The sequence below is a fragment of the Oncorhynchus gorbuscha genome, linkage group LG20 (genome assembly GCF_021184085.1).
Source record: "Oncorhynchus gorbuscha isolate QuinsamMale2020 ecotype Even-year linkage group LG20, OgorEven_v1.0, whole genome shotgun sequence".
Lineage (NCBI taxonomy): Eukaryota > Metazoa > Chordata > Actinopteri > Salmoniformes > Salmonidae > Oncorhynchus > Oncorhynchus gorbuscha.
The window spans coordinates 8,438,517-8,454,484 of NC_060192.1; the positions used below are offsets into that span (position 1 = coordinate 8,438,517).

At 41.5% G+C, this 15,968-nt stretch overlaps 1 protein-coding gene across 3 annotated transcripts in view; it reads right to left on the reverse strand.

Annotated features, from left to right (window-relative positions):
* The window catches only part of fibcd1b (fibrinogen C domain containing 1b), a 267,476-nt gene that overhangs the window by 84,644 nt on the left and 166,864 nt on the right, over positions 1-15,968 (reverse strand). For all 3 annotated transcript variants that reach the window (XM_046317760.1, XM_046317761.1, XM_046317759.1), the window contains one exon: positions 14,992-15,088. In XM_046317760.1, the coding sequence (XP_046173716.1) occupies positions 14,992-15,088 (97 nt within the window). The remainder of the gene's footprint in view (positions 1-14,991; positions 15,089-15,968) is intronic.

A 15,968-nucleotide genomic window follows, 5' to 3' on the forward strand; every position in this document is an offset into this window, starting at 1 on the left:
CTTGTCAAACTAAGCAGAGCTCAAACAATCTTCACAATCTCTCTTCCTCTCTGCACATATAGACAGGGCGCATCTCTTTCCTGGCTCTGTCGTTTCAGAATGCTTCCATCTACAGTGCCTTTAGAAAGTACTCACATCCCTTGACTTTTTGAATATATTTTTATTTATGGTGTTGCAGCTAGGGCTGTGGCGGTCATGACATTTGGTCAGCAGGTGATTGTCAAGCAAATGACTGCAGATCTCACGGTAATTGACAGTTAATTAACGTAAACACATTTAACATCTCCTGGCTTCCATGCAGACATTTGGAACATCTACATTTTAAAAAGTCTAATACATCAATGTAATATAGCCTACACCATAATAAATCCATTATTTACTTTTAGAAAGGTCTAAAGTAACATGAAATGATGAAAAATGTAGTCTATTTCAGAAGAACAGAATAGCATACTCTGAGTGGTCCTTATATTAGGCCCTCATCTGACCATTCCATATGGTTATGGGGGCTACACTAGTTCATTTAGCAAACATGATTTGCTTAGAATTTCATGGCATTATTTTATATTATTTTATAATATGTCGTGACGTGACTTGCATTGATGTGATGACTTATGTATCTTATCAACTAACTATGTTAAATTGTTACTCGATTAAATTAATCATGTTACAATTTACTCATTAGGAATTTGGGGCACCACGGAAGAAGTTGTATGAGTTACCATCACATGAATTAAAACTTCTTTGGGCCTGTCGACAATTTCCTGTGAAATTGTAGGGTGCGCAATTCAAATAAAAAATGTGAAAAATTATGGAAATTAAACATCTAGGTACATACAAGTGTCTTATATCGGTTAAAAGCTTAAATTCTTGTTAATCTAACTGCATTGTCTGATTTCTACAATAGGCTTAGCAGCGAAAGCATGCCATGGGATTGATTGAGGATGACGCCCCAAGTCAACATATGTTTCAACCAGCACAGGCTTCATAAAAATCACAAATAGTGTTTAAATAATCACTTACGTTTTGAAATTCTTCCTCTGATTTGCAATCTAAAGGGTCCCATCTACAACATGCATTTGTTAGATAAAATCCTTCTGTATATCTTAACAGTCAGTTTAGTTGGCACCATCGATTTGAGTTCAACATGCAGACAAAGGAATCCAAAAATAATACCGCTAAATTTTGTTAAAACAAGTTAAAACTATGTTTCTACTTATTCCTCAAGTACCCTAAAATGTAATTAAACTCGAATATTTCATACTAATATTTCAAACAAGTGCGTCCTCTTCGTCGCACGCCCACAGACTGATTTCCAACTCTGACTCCCAGTACCAAAACTCAAAACTCAAAAATCAAGCCTGAAACAATGATCAAAGAATGTTGATATCTTGTGGAAGCCATAGGATTTGCAATCTGGGAGCTGGAATTGCATAGCTTTCCATTGTAGGAGCATGGGTTCTCAAAAACATTATGGTAGGTCTTTCTTTGGATTTTCTCTGACCATATCAATTGTGTTATACTCTCATAGATTATTTTTACATTTTTACAAACTTCAAAGTGTTTGATATTCAATGGTACCAATTATATTGTCATGTTTTGTCTTATTTTGTCTTGTCATTTTGCTTTTCCCTCTGTTCGTTTCCCCCTGCTGGTCTTTTTAGGTTCGTTCCCCTCTTTCTCTCTTCCTCCCTCTCTCTCTTCTCTCTATCGCTCCGTTCCTGCTCCCAGCTGTTCCTATTCCCCTAATCAATCATTTAGTCTTCCCACACCTGTTCCTTATCTTTTCCCCTGATTAGAGTCCCTATTTCTTCCCTTGTTTTCCGTTCCTGTCCTGTCGGATCCTTGTCTATTGTTCACCGTGCTGTGTCTGTGTATCGCCCTGTCGTGTCGTGTTTCCCTCAGATGCTGCGTGGAGAGCAGGTGTCTGAGTCTGCTAGGTTCAAGTGCCTTCCCGAGGCAACCTGCAGTTCTTGATCGAGTCTCCAGTCTGTTCTCGTCATTACGAGTGGAATTATGTCTTATGTTTGTAGAATTACTTTACTGGATTAAAGACTCTGTTTTCGCCAAGTCGCTTTTGGGTCCTCATTCACCTGCATGACATATATGCATCATTACCATTATATCCTGGCTTCTGGGCCTGAGTAACAGGCAGTTTACTTTGAGCACGTCAGCCAGGCGGAAATTCTGGAGAAAAAAAGGACCCTAGACCAACTACGAAGATAAATAAATATTTGTTATACAGTTTAGGTCAGAAGTTTACAAACACTTTGGTTGGAGTCATTAAAACTATTTTTTCAATCACTACACAAATTTCTTGTTAACAAACTATAGTTTTGGCAAGTCAGTTAGGACATCTACTTTGGGCATGACAGAAGTAATTTTTCCAACAATTGTTTACAGACAGATTATTTAACTTATAATTCCCTGTATCACAATTCCAGTGGGTCAGAGGTTTACATACACTAAATTGACTGTGCCTTTAAACAGCTTGGAACACATAATTTGAGTCATTTGGAGGTGTACCTGTGGATGTATTTCAAGACCTACGATCAAACTCAGTGCCTCTTTGCTTGACATCATGGGAAAATCAAAAGAAATCAGCCAAGACCTCAGAAAACAATTGTAGACCTCCATAAGTCTGGTTCATCCTTGTGAGCAATTTCCAAACGCCTGAAGGTACCGTGTTCATCTGTACAAACAATAGTACGCATTATAAACACCATGGGACCATGCAGCCGTCATACCGCTCAGGAAGGAGACAAATTCTTTCTCCTGGAGATGAATGTACTTTGGTGAGAAAAGTGCAAATCAATCCCAGAACAACAGCAAAGGACCTTGTGAAGATGCTGGAGGAAACAGTTACAAATGTATTAATATCCACAGTAAAACGATTCCTATATCGACATAACCTGAAAGGTGGCTCAGCAAGGAAGAAGCCACTGCTCCTAAACAGGCATTAAGAACTACTGTTTGCAACTGCACATGGGGACAAAGAATGCTCTTTTTGGAGAAATGTCCTCTGCTCTGATGAAACAAAAATAGAACTGTTTAGCCATAATGACAATTGTTTGTTTGGAGGAAAAAGGGGGAGGCTTGCTAGCCAAAGAACACCATCCCAATTGTGAGGCATGGGGGTGGGAGCATCATATTGTGGGGGTGCTTTGCTGCAGGTGGGACTGGTCACAAAATAGATGGCAAAATGAGGGGGGAAAATGATGTGGATACATTGAAGCAACATCTCAAGACATCAGTCTGGAAGTTAAAGCTTGTTTGCAAATGGGTCTTCCAAATTGACAATGACACCAAGCATACTTCCAAATTGTTGCAAAATGGAACAACAAAGTCAAGGTACTGGAGTGGCCATCACAAAGCCCTAACCTCAATCCTATATAAAATTGGTGGTCAGAACTTAAAAAGTGTGCGAGCAAGGAGGCCTACAAACCTGACTCAGTTACACCAGCTCTGTCAGGAAGAACGCGCTAAAATTCACCCAACGTATTGTGGGAAGCCTTGTGGAAGGTTACCCGAAACATTTGACCCAAGTTAAACAATTTATAGGCAATGCTACCAAATACTAATTGAGTGCATGTAAACTTCTGACCCACTTGGAATGTGATGAAATCATTTTCTCTGCTATTATTCTGACATTTCACATTCTTAAAATAAAGTTGTGATCCTAACTGATGTAGGACATGGAATGTTTTACTAGGATTAAATGTCAGGAATTGTGAAAAACTGAGTTTAAATGTATTTGGCTAAGGTGTATGTAAACTTCTGTCTTCAACTGCATATCGATAACAGTCACTTATTTATCAATACCTCATATCAGTCTCATTCTGAATGTCGCAGACTTCTTGAAGAACCCCAGCCTTTTCTGATTATTCAGTTCTACACAAATGTATTTAATATAGTTTTTAATAACATCACAAGAAAATAAACAATATTATATTATTATTATTTAGGTCCCCATTGACAATTCCAAACATTCTCATGATAAAAATAATGTTCCATTGTTCACTTTTTGGACGAAAACGTTTTGACAGCTAAAGTTCTCCGGAGGACAAAGCACATTTAATTCCCAATACTGAGGAGCAAAGGGAGAGATTCCCCTCCTGCCTAATTTACAACTGAGTTATAAGGTGTCAAAACCGGCTAAGGGGATCTGGTTGTTGGGATGAAATCGATCCTAAGTTAATAGAACTACTAGCATACATCATTTTTCTTTTCAATCAATGAGGCGGTTGAAAAATGTTTTTCCCCAAACTTGAAACTTTAGACTAGCCTATAATGTCAAAGGGTATTTAAAAATATATATTTCTTAAATGAAAAATGAAAAAGCTGAAATGTTGTAAGTCAATAAGTATTCAACCCTTTGTTATGGCAAGTCTAAATACATTCAGGAGTAAACATTTGCTTAACCTCTTGAAACTAGGGGGCACTATTTTTTTGGGGGAAAAATAACGTTCCCAAAGTAAACCGCCTATTTCTCAGGACCAGATGCTAGAATATGCATGTAATTGACAGCTTAGGATAGAAAACACTCTAAAGTTTCTAAAACTGTCAAAATATTGTCTGTGAGTATAACAGAACTGATGTTGCAGGCGAAACCCTGAGGAAAATCCAATCTGGAAGTGCCTCTTATTTTGAAACCGTTGTGTTCCTATGCACCCGTATTGGCCACTGAAAGAGATATCAACCAGATTCCTTTTTTTCTACGTATTCCCTAAGGTGTCTACAGCATTTTGGCATAGTTTCACGCCTTTATGTTGAAGAATGAGCGTAAACGACTACATTGAGTTAATGGCCAGATGAGGGCTCTCAGAGTGATTATTGCGTAAAAGACAGAGGTAGTCGTTTATCCTCTCGCTCCTACTGAAAAGCCAATTGTCCCGGTTGATATATTATCGAATAGATATTTGAAAAACACCTTGAGGATTGATTCTAAAAAATGTTTGCCATGTTTCTGTCAATATTTTGGATCTAATTTGGATTTTTTGGGGGGAGTTGTCGTGACCGCTATTTCCTGTGGATTTCTCAACATAACGTGACAAACAAACGGAGGTATTTTGGGTATAAAAATAATCTTTATGGAACAAAAGGAACATTTGCTGTCTAACTGGGAGTCTCGTCAGTGAAAACATCCGAAGATCATCAAAGGTAAACGGTTAAATTTATTGCATTTCTGATTTTGGTGACCAAGCTTCCTGCTGCTAGCTGGACATAATGCTATGCTAGGCTATCGATAAACTTACACAAACGCTTGTCTTGCTTTGGCTGTAAAGCATAATTTCAAAATCTGAGACGACAGGGTGATTAACAAAAGGCTAAGCTGTGTTTCGCTATATTTCACTTGTGATTTCATGAATATGAATATTTTGTAGTAAGATTATTTGGCCGTTATTTGGCCGTTGGAGGTTTTCTAATGCCTTGCAGCCTTGCAAAGAAGGGCACCTATTGGTAGATGAGTAAAACAAACATGCTGAAGTTATTAATTACACTTTGGATGGTAAATCAATACACCCAGTCACTGCAAAGATACAGGTGTCTTTCCTAAATCAGTTGCCGGAGAGGAAGGAAACCGCTCAGGGATTTCACCATAATGCCAATGGTGTCTTAAAAACAGTTAAATAGTTTAATGGCTGTGATAGGGGAAAACTGAGGCTGGATCAACATTGTAGTTACTTCACAATACTAATCTAAATGACTGAGTGAAAAGAAGGAAGCCTGTACAGAATACACACATTCCAAAACACGCTTCCTTTTTGTAATAAAGTAAAACTAAAGTAAAACTGCAAAACATGTGACAAAATGTTTTTCTTCATATCCTGAATTTCAAAGTGTTTGCGAAATCTTCTCCTGCCATACCCTCTACTTCTCATCCTGTGTCTCTCTAACTTGCAGCAACTCCCCCAGTGCTTTCTCCCTCTCTCTCTCGCTTTCTCCCTCTCTCCCTCTCCCTCTCCCTCTCTCTCTCTCTCTCTCTCTCTCTCTCTCTCTCTCTCTCTCTCTCTCTCTCTCTCTCTCTCTCTCTGTGTATTGATTGTGTGAGTGGAGACAGGTGTGCTGGAGGCAGAGCAGATCTCCACCAGCTGCAACCTGTTCGATAATCAAAGCCTCTGCTCAGTCAGTCTGCGTTTCAAGCCGATTGTTCCTGCATAAATATTTTTATCTTGTTGTGCCTGTTTTTCCCTAGACTGACGCTGCTTTTCTCCCCGCTACAGTCCTGTCCACTCTGACTCTGGTCCCTGTCTCCAGTCCCTCGTCTCATCAGTCCTGCTTCCCTGCCCTGGACCCCCGCTCCACTGCTTCCTAAATATACTTGCTTACCAAGACGACAGTGAATGTTTGTGAGTTAGCCTAGTTACGGTTTTGACCTAAATCAGCTTGAAAACCTATGACAAGACTTGAAAATGGCTTTCTAGCAGCGATCAACTTGACAGAGCATGAAGAATTGTAAAAATAATAATGTGCAAAGCTGTTAAAGACTAACCCAGAAAGACTTACAGCTGTAATCGCTGCCAAAGGTGATTCTAACATGTATTGACTCAGGGGGTTGAATACTTACGTAATACAAGATACAGTATATTGTTTTATTTTACATGTAATTTAATTTTTCTTACACTTTGACATTAGAGAGTATTTTTGTGTAGATATTTGACAAAAATGACAATGAAATCAATTTTAATCACACCATGTAACATAACAAAATTTGGAAAAAGTCAAAGGGTGTGAATACTTTCTGAAGGCACTGTATACACACACTCCTCCCTCCCTCTTGCATGATGGAGGGGATGGAGGGTTGACATTTACATGCAGAGCCACTGATGCCTTCCCTCAGCCCTTCCCTCCTAATGAGCCACAGAGAGATCACCTATCGTTTTATCTATATTTCTGTTAAATACCAGGAGAATAAAACTCCCTCTGCACGGTCGATCCCCTGTCCTCGTCTTCTCCCCTCTCCTCCCTCTTCTCCCTCCTCTCACTATAATTGGTACATGCCTTCGACCTCTAACCCCATGCTGTCAGAAGCGGAGATGACCTGAGGGCAGATGATGCCAGATGTGATTGAGGCGAAACTTCTTTTTTTTCTACAGCAGAGCTGCTGATTCTGCTTGCCTGGTTCTGTATTCAGACACGCTTTGTGATGACATGGGATGGATGGAGGTGAGAGGGGCTGAGGTCTAGGTGGAGGCCAGGGAGAAAGACGAGGAGATGAGAAAGCTGGATGGGAGTGAAGAAGGTATGGGGGCATAGGTACAATGGGGGGAGCGGCTAGGTTAGGTCCTTTAGGCATGCCTATAGGTTGAGCCAGTGGATGGGAGAGGTAGGCATTTAGGGGCATTTTCTGATGACACTGGACGTGGAGGCCAGCGAGTGGTGTGAGGAGTGAAGGGCGACATGGAGAGATGTGAGGAAGGGTGAGAGAAGTGAGGGGGGACATCCAGAGAGATAAGGAGGGATGCTTTCGGATGACATTACGCTGAATGGGGCAGAACCGATCTTGGGCCAGGGAACAGACTGTTAGGAGGTTGGATGAAGATAACAGCATGGACGGAGGGGGGAGCATAGGGGAGAGAAGCGAGGAAGGAGAGGAGTGAATCAAAAGGTCTGTGAATGGAGAAGCTCTGGATGATTGCTGATTGTGTGGCTTTCCCTAGCCTGTCCCAGCCATGTAAAGTGAATGTCTGACAGAATGACAAAATGAGAAGGAGCACAATAGCCTCTCGTCCTCCCAGGATTCAGACTGTTCTTTTATTTGTCTGCTCTCTTTGTAGAGATGTAGCCCTTTACAGATCTCTGCTGCGTGAGCAGAATACAGACACTCCACACACACATGTTTTTCTTCTAAATACTACTTGTAACCATAGTGGAACCCTTTTTGGTGCTTATATAGAACCATTTTTTGAAGGTTTAATAATGAACCATCCTCATACGGATCGAAATGGAACCTGTTTGGTGCTATAGTGTTTGTAGTGTTTGGGCAAAAAACACAACATTGCTTTTTCCATTACATAGACCAGCGTTTCCCCAAACAAGGTCCTTGGGACCCAAAAGGGTGCATTTTGTGTTTTTGTCCAAACACTACACAGCTGATTCAAATTATCAAAGCTTGATGATAAGTTTCTTATTTGAAATACCTGCGACACATATAAGGCCCTCCCCTGCCCTCCTTTCGGAAAAGCTGACCATGACTCATATTTGTTGCTCCCAGCCCATAGACAGAAACTAAAATAGGAAGCTCCCGCACTCAGGTCTGACCAATCTGATTCCACGCTTCAAGATTGCTCCGATCACCAGGACTGGGATATGTTCCGCATTGCATCAAACAACAACATTGACGAATACTCTGAATCGGTGAGCGAGTTTATTAGCAAGTAAGCACAGCAACTATTAAAACATTCCCAAACCAGAAACCGTGGATTGATGGCAGCATTCGCGCGAAACTGAAAGCGCGAACCACTGCTTTAAATCAGGGCAAGGTGACCGGAAACATGACAGAATACAAACAGTGTAGCTATTCCCTCCGCAAGGCAATCAAACAAGCTAAGCGTCAGTATAGAGAAAGGGGAGTCGCAATTCAATGGCTCAGACACAAGAGGTATGTGGCAGGGTCTACAGTCAACCACGGATTACAAAAAGAAAACCAGCCCCATCACGGACCAGGATGTCTTGCTCCCAGACAGACTAAACAACTTCTTTGCTCGCTTTGAGGACAATACAGTGCCACTGACACGGCTGACACTACCAAAACCTGCGGACTCTCCTTCGCTGCAGCCGACGTGAGTAAAACAATTAAACATGTTAAGCCTCACAAGGCTGCAGGACCAGACGGCAATCCCAGCCGCGTCCTCAGAGCATGCGCAGACCAGCTGGCTGGTGTATTTATGGACATATTCAATCAATCCTTATCCCAGTCTGCTGTCCCCTCATGCTTCAAGAGGGCCACCATTGTTAAAGCTAAAGTAACCATTAGAAAGCTAAAGTAACTGAGCTAAACGACTACCGGGGCGGTAGTAGCACTCACTTCCGTCATCATGAAGTGCTTTGAGAGACTAGTCAAGGACCATATGACATCCACCCAACCTGACACCCTAGACCCACTCCAATTTGCTTACCGCCCCAATAGGTCCACAGACGTTGCAACCGCACTGCACACTGCCCTAACCCATCTGGACAAGAGGAATACCTATGTGAAAATGCTGTTCATCGACTACAGCTCAGCATTTAACACCATAGTAAACTCCAAACTCGTCATCAAGCTCGAGACCCTGGGACTCGACCTCACCCTGTGCAACTGGGTACTGGACTTCCTGACGTGCCGCGAGGGTAGGTAAAAACATCTCCACCCTGCTGATCCTCAACACTGGGGCTCCACAAGGGTGTATTTTGAGCGCTCTCCTCTACTCCCTGTTCACCCACAACTGTGTGGCCATGCACGCCTCCAACTCAATCATAAAGTTTGCAGATGACACTACAGTGGTAGGCTTGATTACCAACAACGACAAGATGGCCTACAGGGAGGAGGTGAGGGCCCTCGGATTGTGGTGTCAGGAAAATAACCTCACACGCAACATCAACAAAACAAAGGAGATGATCGTGGACTTCAGGAAACAGCAGAGGGAGCACCCCACTATCCACATCGGCAGGACAGTAGTGGAGAGGGTAGTAAGTTTTAAGTTCCTCTGAGTAGACATCACGGACAAACTGAATTGGTCCACCCACACAGACAGCGTGGTGAAGAAGGCGCAGCAGCGCCTCTTCAACCACAGGAGGCTGAAGAAATTTGGCTTGTCACCTAAAGCACTCACAAACTTTTACAGATGCACAATCAAGAGCATCCTGTCGGGCTGTATCACCGCCTGGTACGGCATCTGCTCCGCCCATAACCATAAGGCTATCCAGAGGGTAGTGAGGTCTGCACAACGCATCAGCGGGGGCAAACCACCTGCCCTACAGGACACCTACACCACCCGATGTCACAGAAAGGCCATAAAGATCATCAAGGACAACAACCACCCGAGCCACTGCCTGTTCACCCCACTATCATCCAGAAGGCGAGGTCAGTACAGGTGCATCGAAGCAGGGACCGAGAGACTGAAAAACAGCTTCTATCTCAAGGCTGTTAAACAACAATGTTGTTGTAAGAATCGGCCCAAGGCGCCTCTACACCGATTGAAGTGGATTTAACAGGTGACATCAATGAGGGAAAATGGGGCGGCAGGGTAGCCTAGTGGTTAGAGCGTTGGACTAGTAACCGAAAGGTCGCAAGGCGCCTTGGGCCGATTCTTACAACAACATTCCTGACACTCGCAAAGCCGACTAAAAATAAGGGCTGAGGGGCTTACGTTGCAAACTTCCCTTGCTTGGCTAATCATTTGGACAACCCTCCAAGATGGCGAGGGGGATTCCCCTAAGGGCATAAGTGTATGAGGGTGTGTCTTTTAAGTGTTTGGACCGCAACATGGATTGTGTATGTCTGTCATTCAGAGGGTGAATGGGCAAAATAAAATATTTAAGTGCCTTTGAACGAGGTATGCCAGTAGGTGCCAGGCACACTGCTTTGAGTGTGTCAAGAACTGGAAGCGCTGCAGGGTTTCTCACACTCAACAGTTTCCTATGTGTATCAAGAATGGTCCACTACCAATCGGCCAGCATTCCTGTGGAACGCTTTCGACACTTTATAGAGTCCATGCCCCAACAAATTGAGGCTGCTCTGAGGGCAAAAGGTGGTGCAACTCAATATTGGGAAGGTGTTCCTCATGTTTTGTACACTGTGTATAATGGTTGGATGTCAAATTGACACACTTCTATTTATATACAATAGTGTATTGTATTCCTATGCAGGTGTTCAGCGTACAATGTTTGTAGTTGTGCTGTGGAGTCCCTGCTGTGTTGGAAGATTGTTACACCTTTGCTGAGAGACTGGTACTATGGGTTGGGGAGTTAATTTACTGAGTTTCTGGTGGTGTTTTTTTATTGATCTGAGAGGTGAAGAACCCCCCTCCCACACACACACACACACACACACACAGAGAAGGGGGTACATTGAGAGAGAGAGAAACTAGAATGAAGACAGGTGGTCTTCACTTATGGATGAGTCACAGACAATTTTGAGTTAAGTAATATATTCAAATCAAAATTTTTTGAGTTAAGTGCTGTACAGAAACCCAGAGCAAAAATGCAGGGTAAAAACTGTCTGTGTGAGCTAAACTCAGTTTACAGCCTTATTCTAAAATGTATTAAATCGTTGTTTTCCCTCATCAATCGACAAGTCTATTTAATAAACTACAACTGGCATCTTTCAAAAAAGTGTCATTGCCAACCTCCCTAAACCAATTGTAGACCTCTACCACAGCCCTCCTACATCGGATAGAGGCAGAGAGAAGGACAGAACCAGCAGGAGAGGATGAGGGCCGTGCCTGCTGGCTATAAAAGGATTTATCAAGTGTTTTCTCGACCCTGCTGTGTCCAGAGTGCTCTCTCTATATAGCTCTCCCTCTCTCCCTCTCTTCCCCCGCCCGTGGTTTTTGGAGAACTCGACAATCTCAGGGTTCTGACACAGACAGGACTGTCATCCCAAAACACTAGTCTTTGAGTTTTGGGCACCTCCCATCACACAGACAGACAGACAGACATAAATGCATTCCCGCGCACACACCTCTTCTCACCTCTCCTGCAATCACATGTACGTACACCGCTAAAGGGGTTTAACATCTCAATTATGGCACGACAAAAGCGCTAAACTCTGCGCCTTGGTTATATTTTTTTAGTTGCGTCGAGGGGCGGACAGAGAGAGGGAGAAAGGAAAGAGATTGGGGCAAAAAAACATAGCTTTTCCTCCTTTGTTCCCTCGGCGGTCGTTAGTTTGTCTTTAACGAGCCGCTGCAAAAGATGGGATGACCTTTTCTACATCAGACGGAGGTGGAGACATCACATTACAGCTAAAAACACTGCAGATACAAACCCGTAGAGTCACCTACCTACACAGGCAGAGCATATCTGAGAAGAACTGTCTGACAACTACATGGTCAGTCTACAGTACACACTACTACTTCTACAGATACATGGGCAGAACACACCACAGTACTGCGGATACACAGTACCTTCAGAAGGTATTCAGATCCCTTGACTTTTTCTACATTTTGTTAGGTTGCAGCCATAATCTAAATTGTATTAAATTGTTTTTTTCCCTCATCAATCTACACACAATACCCCTGTTTTTAGAAGAAAAATATGTAATCTATTACAAATAAACTGAAATATTACATTTATATAAGTATTCAGACCCTTTACTTTACATAAATGTTTTGGTATCCTTCCCCAGATCTGCTCCTTGACACAATCCTGTCTTGGAGCTCTATGGACAATTCCTTCGACATCATGGCTTGGTTTTTGCTCTGACATGGTGTTGAATTGATTTTTACTACAGGTGGACTCCAATCAAGTTGTAAAAACATCTCAAGGATGATCAATGGAAACAGGGTCCACTTGAGCTAAATTTCGAGTCTCATATCGAAGGACCTGCATACTTACAGTTGAAGTTGGAAGTTTAGATACACCTTAGCCAAATACATTTAAACTCAGTTTTTCACAATTCCTGACATTTAATCCTAGTAAAAATGCACTGTCTTAGGTCAGTTAGGATCAATTACTTTTTTTAAGAATGTGAAATGTCAGAATAATAGTAGAGATAATTATTTATTTCAGCTTTTATTTCTTTCCTCACATTCCCAGTCGGACAAGTTTACATACAGTCAATTAGTATTTGGTAGCATTGCCTTTAAATTGTTTAACATGGGTCAAACATTTTGGGTAGCCTTCCACAAGCTTCCCACAATAAATTGGGTGAATTTTGGCCCATTCCTCCTGACAGACCTGGTGTCAGGTTTGTAGGCCTCCACGTTCGCACACGCTTCTTTAGATTGACCCACACATTTTCTATGGGATTGACATCAGGGCTTTCTGATGGCCACTCCAATACCTTGACTTTGTTGTCCTGAAGCCATTTGCCACAACTTTGGAAGTATATGCTTGAGGTCATTGTCCATTTGGAAGACCCACTTGCGACCAAGCTTTAACTGATGTCTTGAGATGTTGCTTCAATGTATCTACACAATTTTCCTTTCTTCATGATGCCATCTATTTTGTGAAATGCACCAGTCCCTCCTGCAGCAAAGCACCCCTACAACATGATGCTGCCATCCCTGTGCTTCACAGTTAGGATGGTGTCCTTCGGCTTGCAAGCCTCCCCTTTTTCCTCCAAACATAACGATAGTCATTATGGCCAAACAGTTCCATTTTTTATTCATCAGACAAGAGGACATTTCTCCAAAAAGTACAATCTTTGACCCATGTGCAGATGCAAACCGCAGTCTGGTGTTTTTGTGGCGTTTTTGGAACAGTGGCTACTTCCTTACTGAGCGGCCTTTCAGGTTATGTCGAGATAGGACTCGTTTTACTGTGGATATAGATCATTTTGTACCTGTTTCCTCCAGCATCTTCACAAGGTCCTTTGCTGCTGTTCTGGCACCAAAGTACATTCATCTCTAGGAGACAGAATGCATCTCCTTCCTGAGCAGTATGACAGCTGCATGGTCCCATGGTGTTTAAACCTGCATACTATTGTTTGTACAGATGAATGTGGTACCTTCAGGCGTTTGGAAATTGCTCCCAAGGATGGGCCAGACTTGTGGATGTCTACAATTTTTTTCTGAGTTCTTGGCTGATGTATTTTGCTTTTCCCATAATGTCAAGAAAAGAGGCACTGAGTTTGAAGGTAGGCCTTGAATTAAATTCACAGGTACACCTCCAATTGACTGAAATGATATAAATTAGCCTATCAGAAGCTTCTAAAGCCATGACATAATTTTCTGGAATTTTCCAGGCTGTTTAAAGGCACAGTTAAGTTTGTGTTTGTAATCTTCTGACCAACTGGAATTGTGATACAGTGAATTATAAGTGAAATAATCTGTCTGTAAGCAATTGTTGGAAAAATGACTTGTGTCATGCAAAAACTGTAGTTTGTTAATAAGAAATATGTGGAGTGGTTTAAAAATGAATTTTAATCACTCCAACCTAGTGTATGTAGACTTACGACTTTAACTGTATGGAAAAAAGCCAAACATAGCTGTTTTTTTATTTTTAACACATTTGCAAAAAATTATAAAAAACTGTTTGTCAACGCGGTATTGTGTTTAGATATCTGAGGAAATTGTATTATTTAATCAATTTTATATTAAGGCTGTAATGTAACAAAATGTGGAAAAGTCAAGGCTTCTGAATACTTTCCAAAGGCACTGTAAAATCACACTAAGATCATCTACTGGCAGCACAGTATGGCTGCAGGACAGGACACACTGTAGCAGATACAGTACATAGTTACACAGGCAGGCAGTACTGCAATACTGAAGATACAGGACAACAGCAAAGCAGGCTACGTCTACGGAACACACTTCTGAAGCTACAAAGAAAAGTACACACTATTTAGTCTGTAAGCATACAGCTTGGACTCCAGGAACATGCAGGCACACTAAGAACAGGCTTTATCAACAAAGCACAGGAAAGGGGAGTGAGAACAGGGCTGGGAGACAAATGGCAAGAAAAGAAGAGAGAGAGAGAGTGAGGGAAGGGAAGGGAAGGGAGAAAGTGGATGGCGCAGGAAGCAGCAGCAGCAGCTTGTAAATCCCTTTCTAGCCTGTACACTACTTTATATTTCACGGGCTAAGAAGACAACTACACCCTCTGAATGAGGAGTTGGAAGAGTACTCTGTGGTGCTCTGACAGTCTCCTGTTGTATCTGTGGTTAAATGTTTTTAGATGAATAATCGTGACTTTGCCTCAAACCACATTTACTACCCACATTTACCCTCATGGTCCTGAGTATTTTATCAGCACTCAAATCATTATCCTACTCAGCTATGGTCCTGGAACCAAGAATTGGGCCAAGGTGCTTCTTGATCATGCACTTACAAAAGGGACACACACACTTACCGAGCCAGTGTTCTCCAGTGATTTTTCCAAATCCCTCGCGGTAGGAGTCCCAACCTCTAAAGAAGTTGACTGAGCCATCTTCCCTTCGCTGGATCACCTGGAGTACACAGACAAAGAGCAGGTGTAAAATAGTACATATTGGCTACTTCTCAGAAAGTTTTGAACTGTCAAGAGGAGTAAAACAAGGTTGTCCACTCTCGGCATACTTATTTATTATTGCTTTCGAAATGTTAGCTGTTAAAATCAGATTCAACAATCATTTCAAGGGATTAGAACATTAGGTGTCATTGTACGCTGATGCTTCATGTTTTCTTTTAAATCCACAACTAGGATACCTCCACAGCCTCATAGAGGATCTAGATAATTGTTCTATACTCTGGATTCTAAACTCTGGATTACATATTGGATAATTACAAAATACTACTTTTACTTTACCATGTAGTTTACCAATAAAATGGTCTGATGGTGATGTACCTATACTCGGTATATAAATACATTTTTATCGAAATTTTGAAAAAATGGAAAGGTATATATCTTTGTATTTGTGGAAAAATCACCCTGATTATCTCTTTAGTCATATCCCAGAGTACCTATTTGCTTATGGTCTTGCCTACACCTAGCAAACAGTTTTTTAAATTATGTGAGAAAAAATGATTCCATTTTATTTGGCACGGCAAGCCAGACAAAATAAAATGGGCCCATTTATATATTGAACATGAATTCGGAGGACTGAAATGTTTAAATATTAAAGCATTAGACCACTCACTAAAGGCTTCAGTCATACAAAAGTTATACTTAAATCCGAAAAGGTTCCCTAGCAGATTAGTAAGAATATCTAAAACCTATGTTCAAGAAAGGCCTTGTTCCCTTCATTGAAATTAATCCACCAGAAAAGACAGAACAAATAATACAACAAATATTGTGGTTCAACTCAAATATACTAATTGATTAAAAAAACTTTATTTTTAATTAAAAAA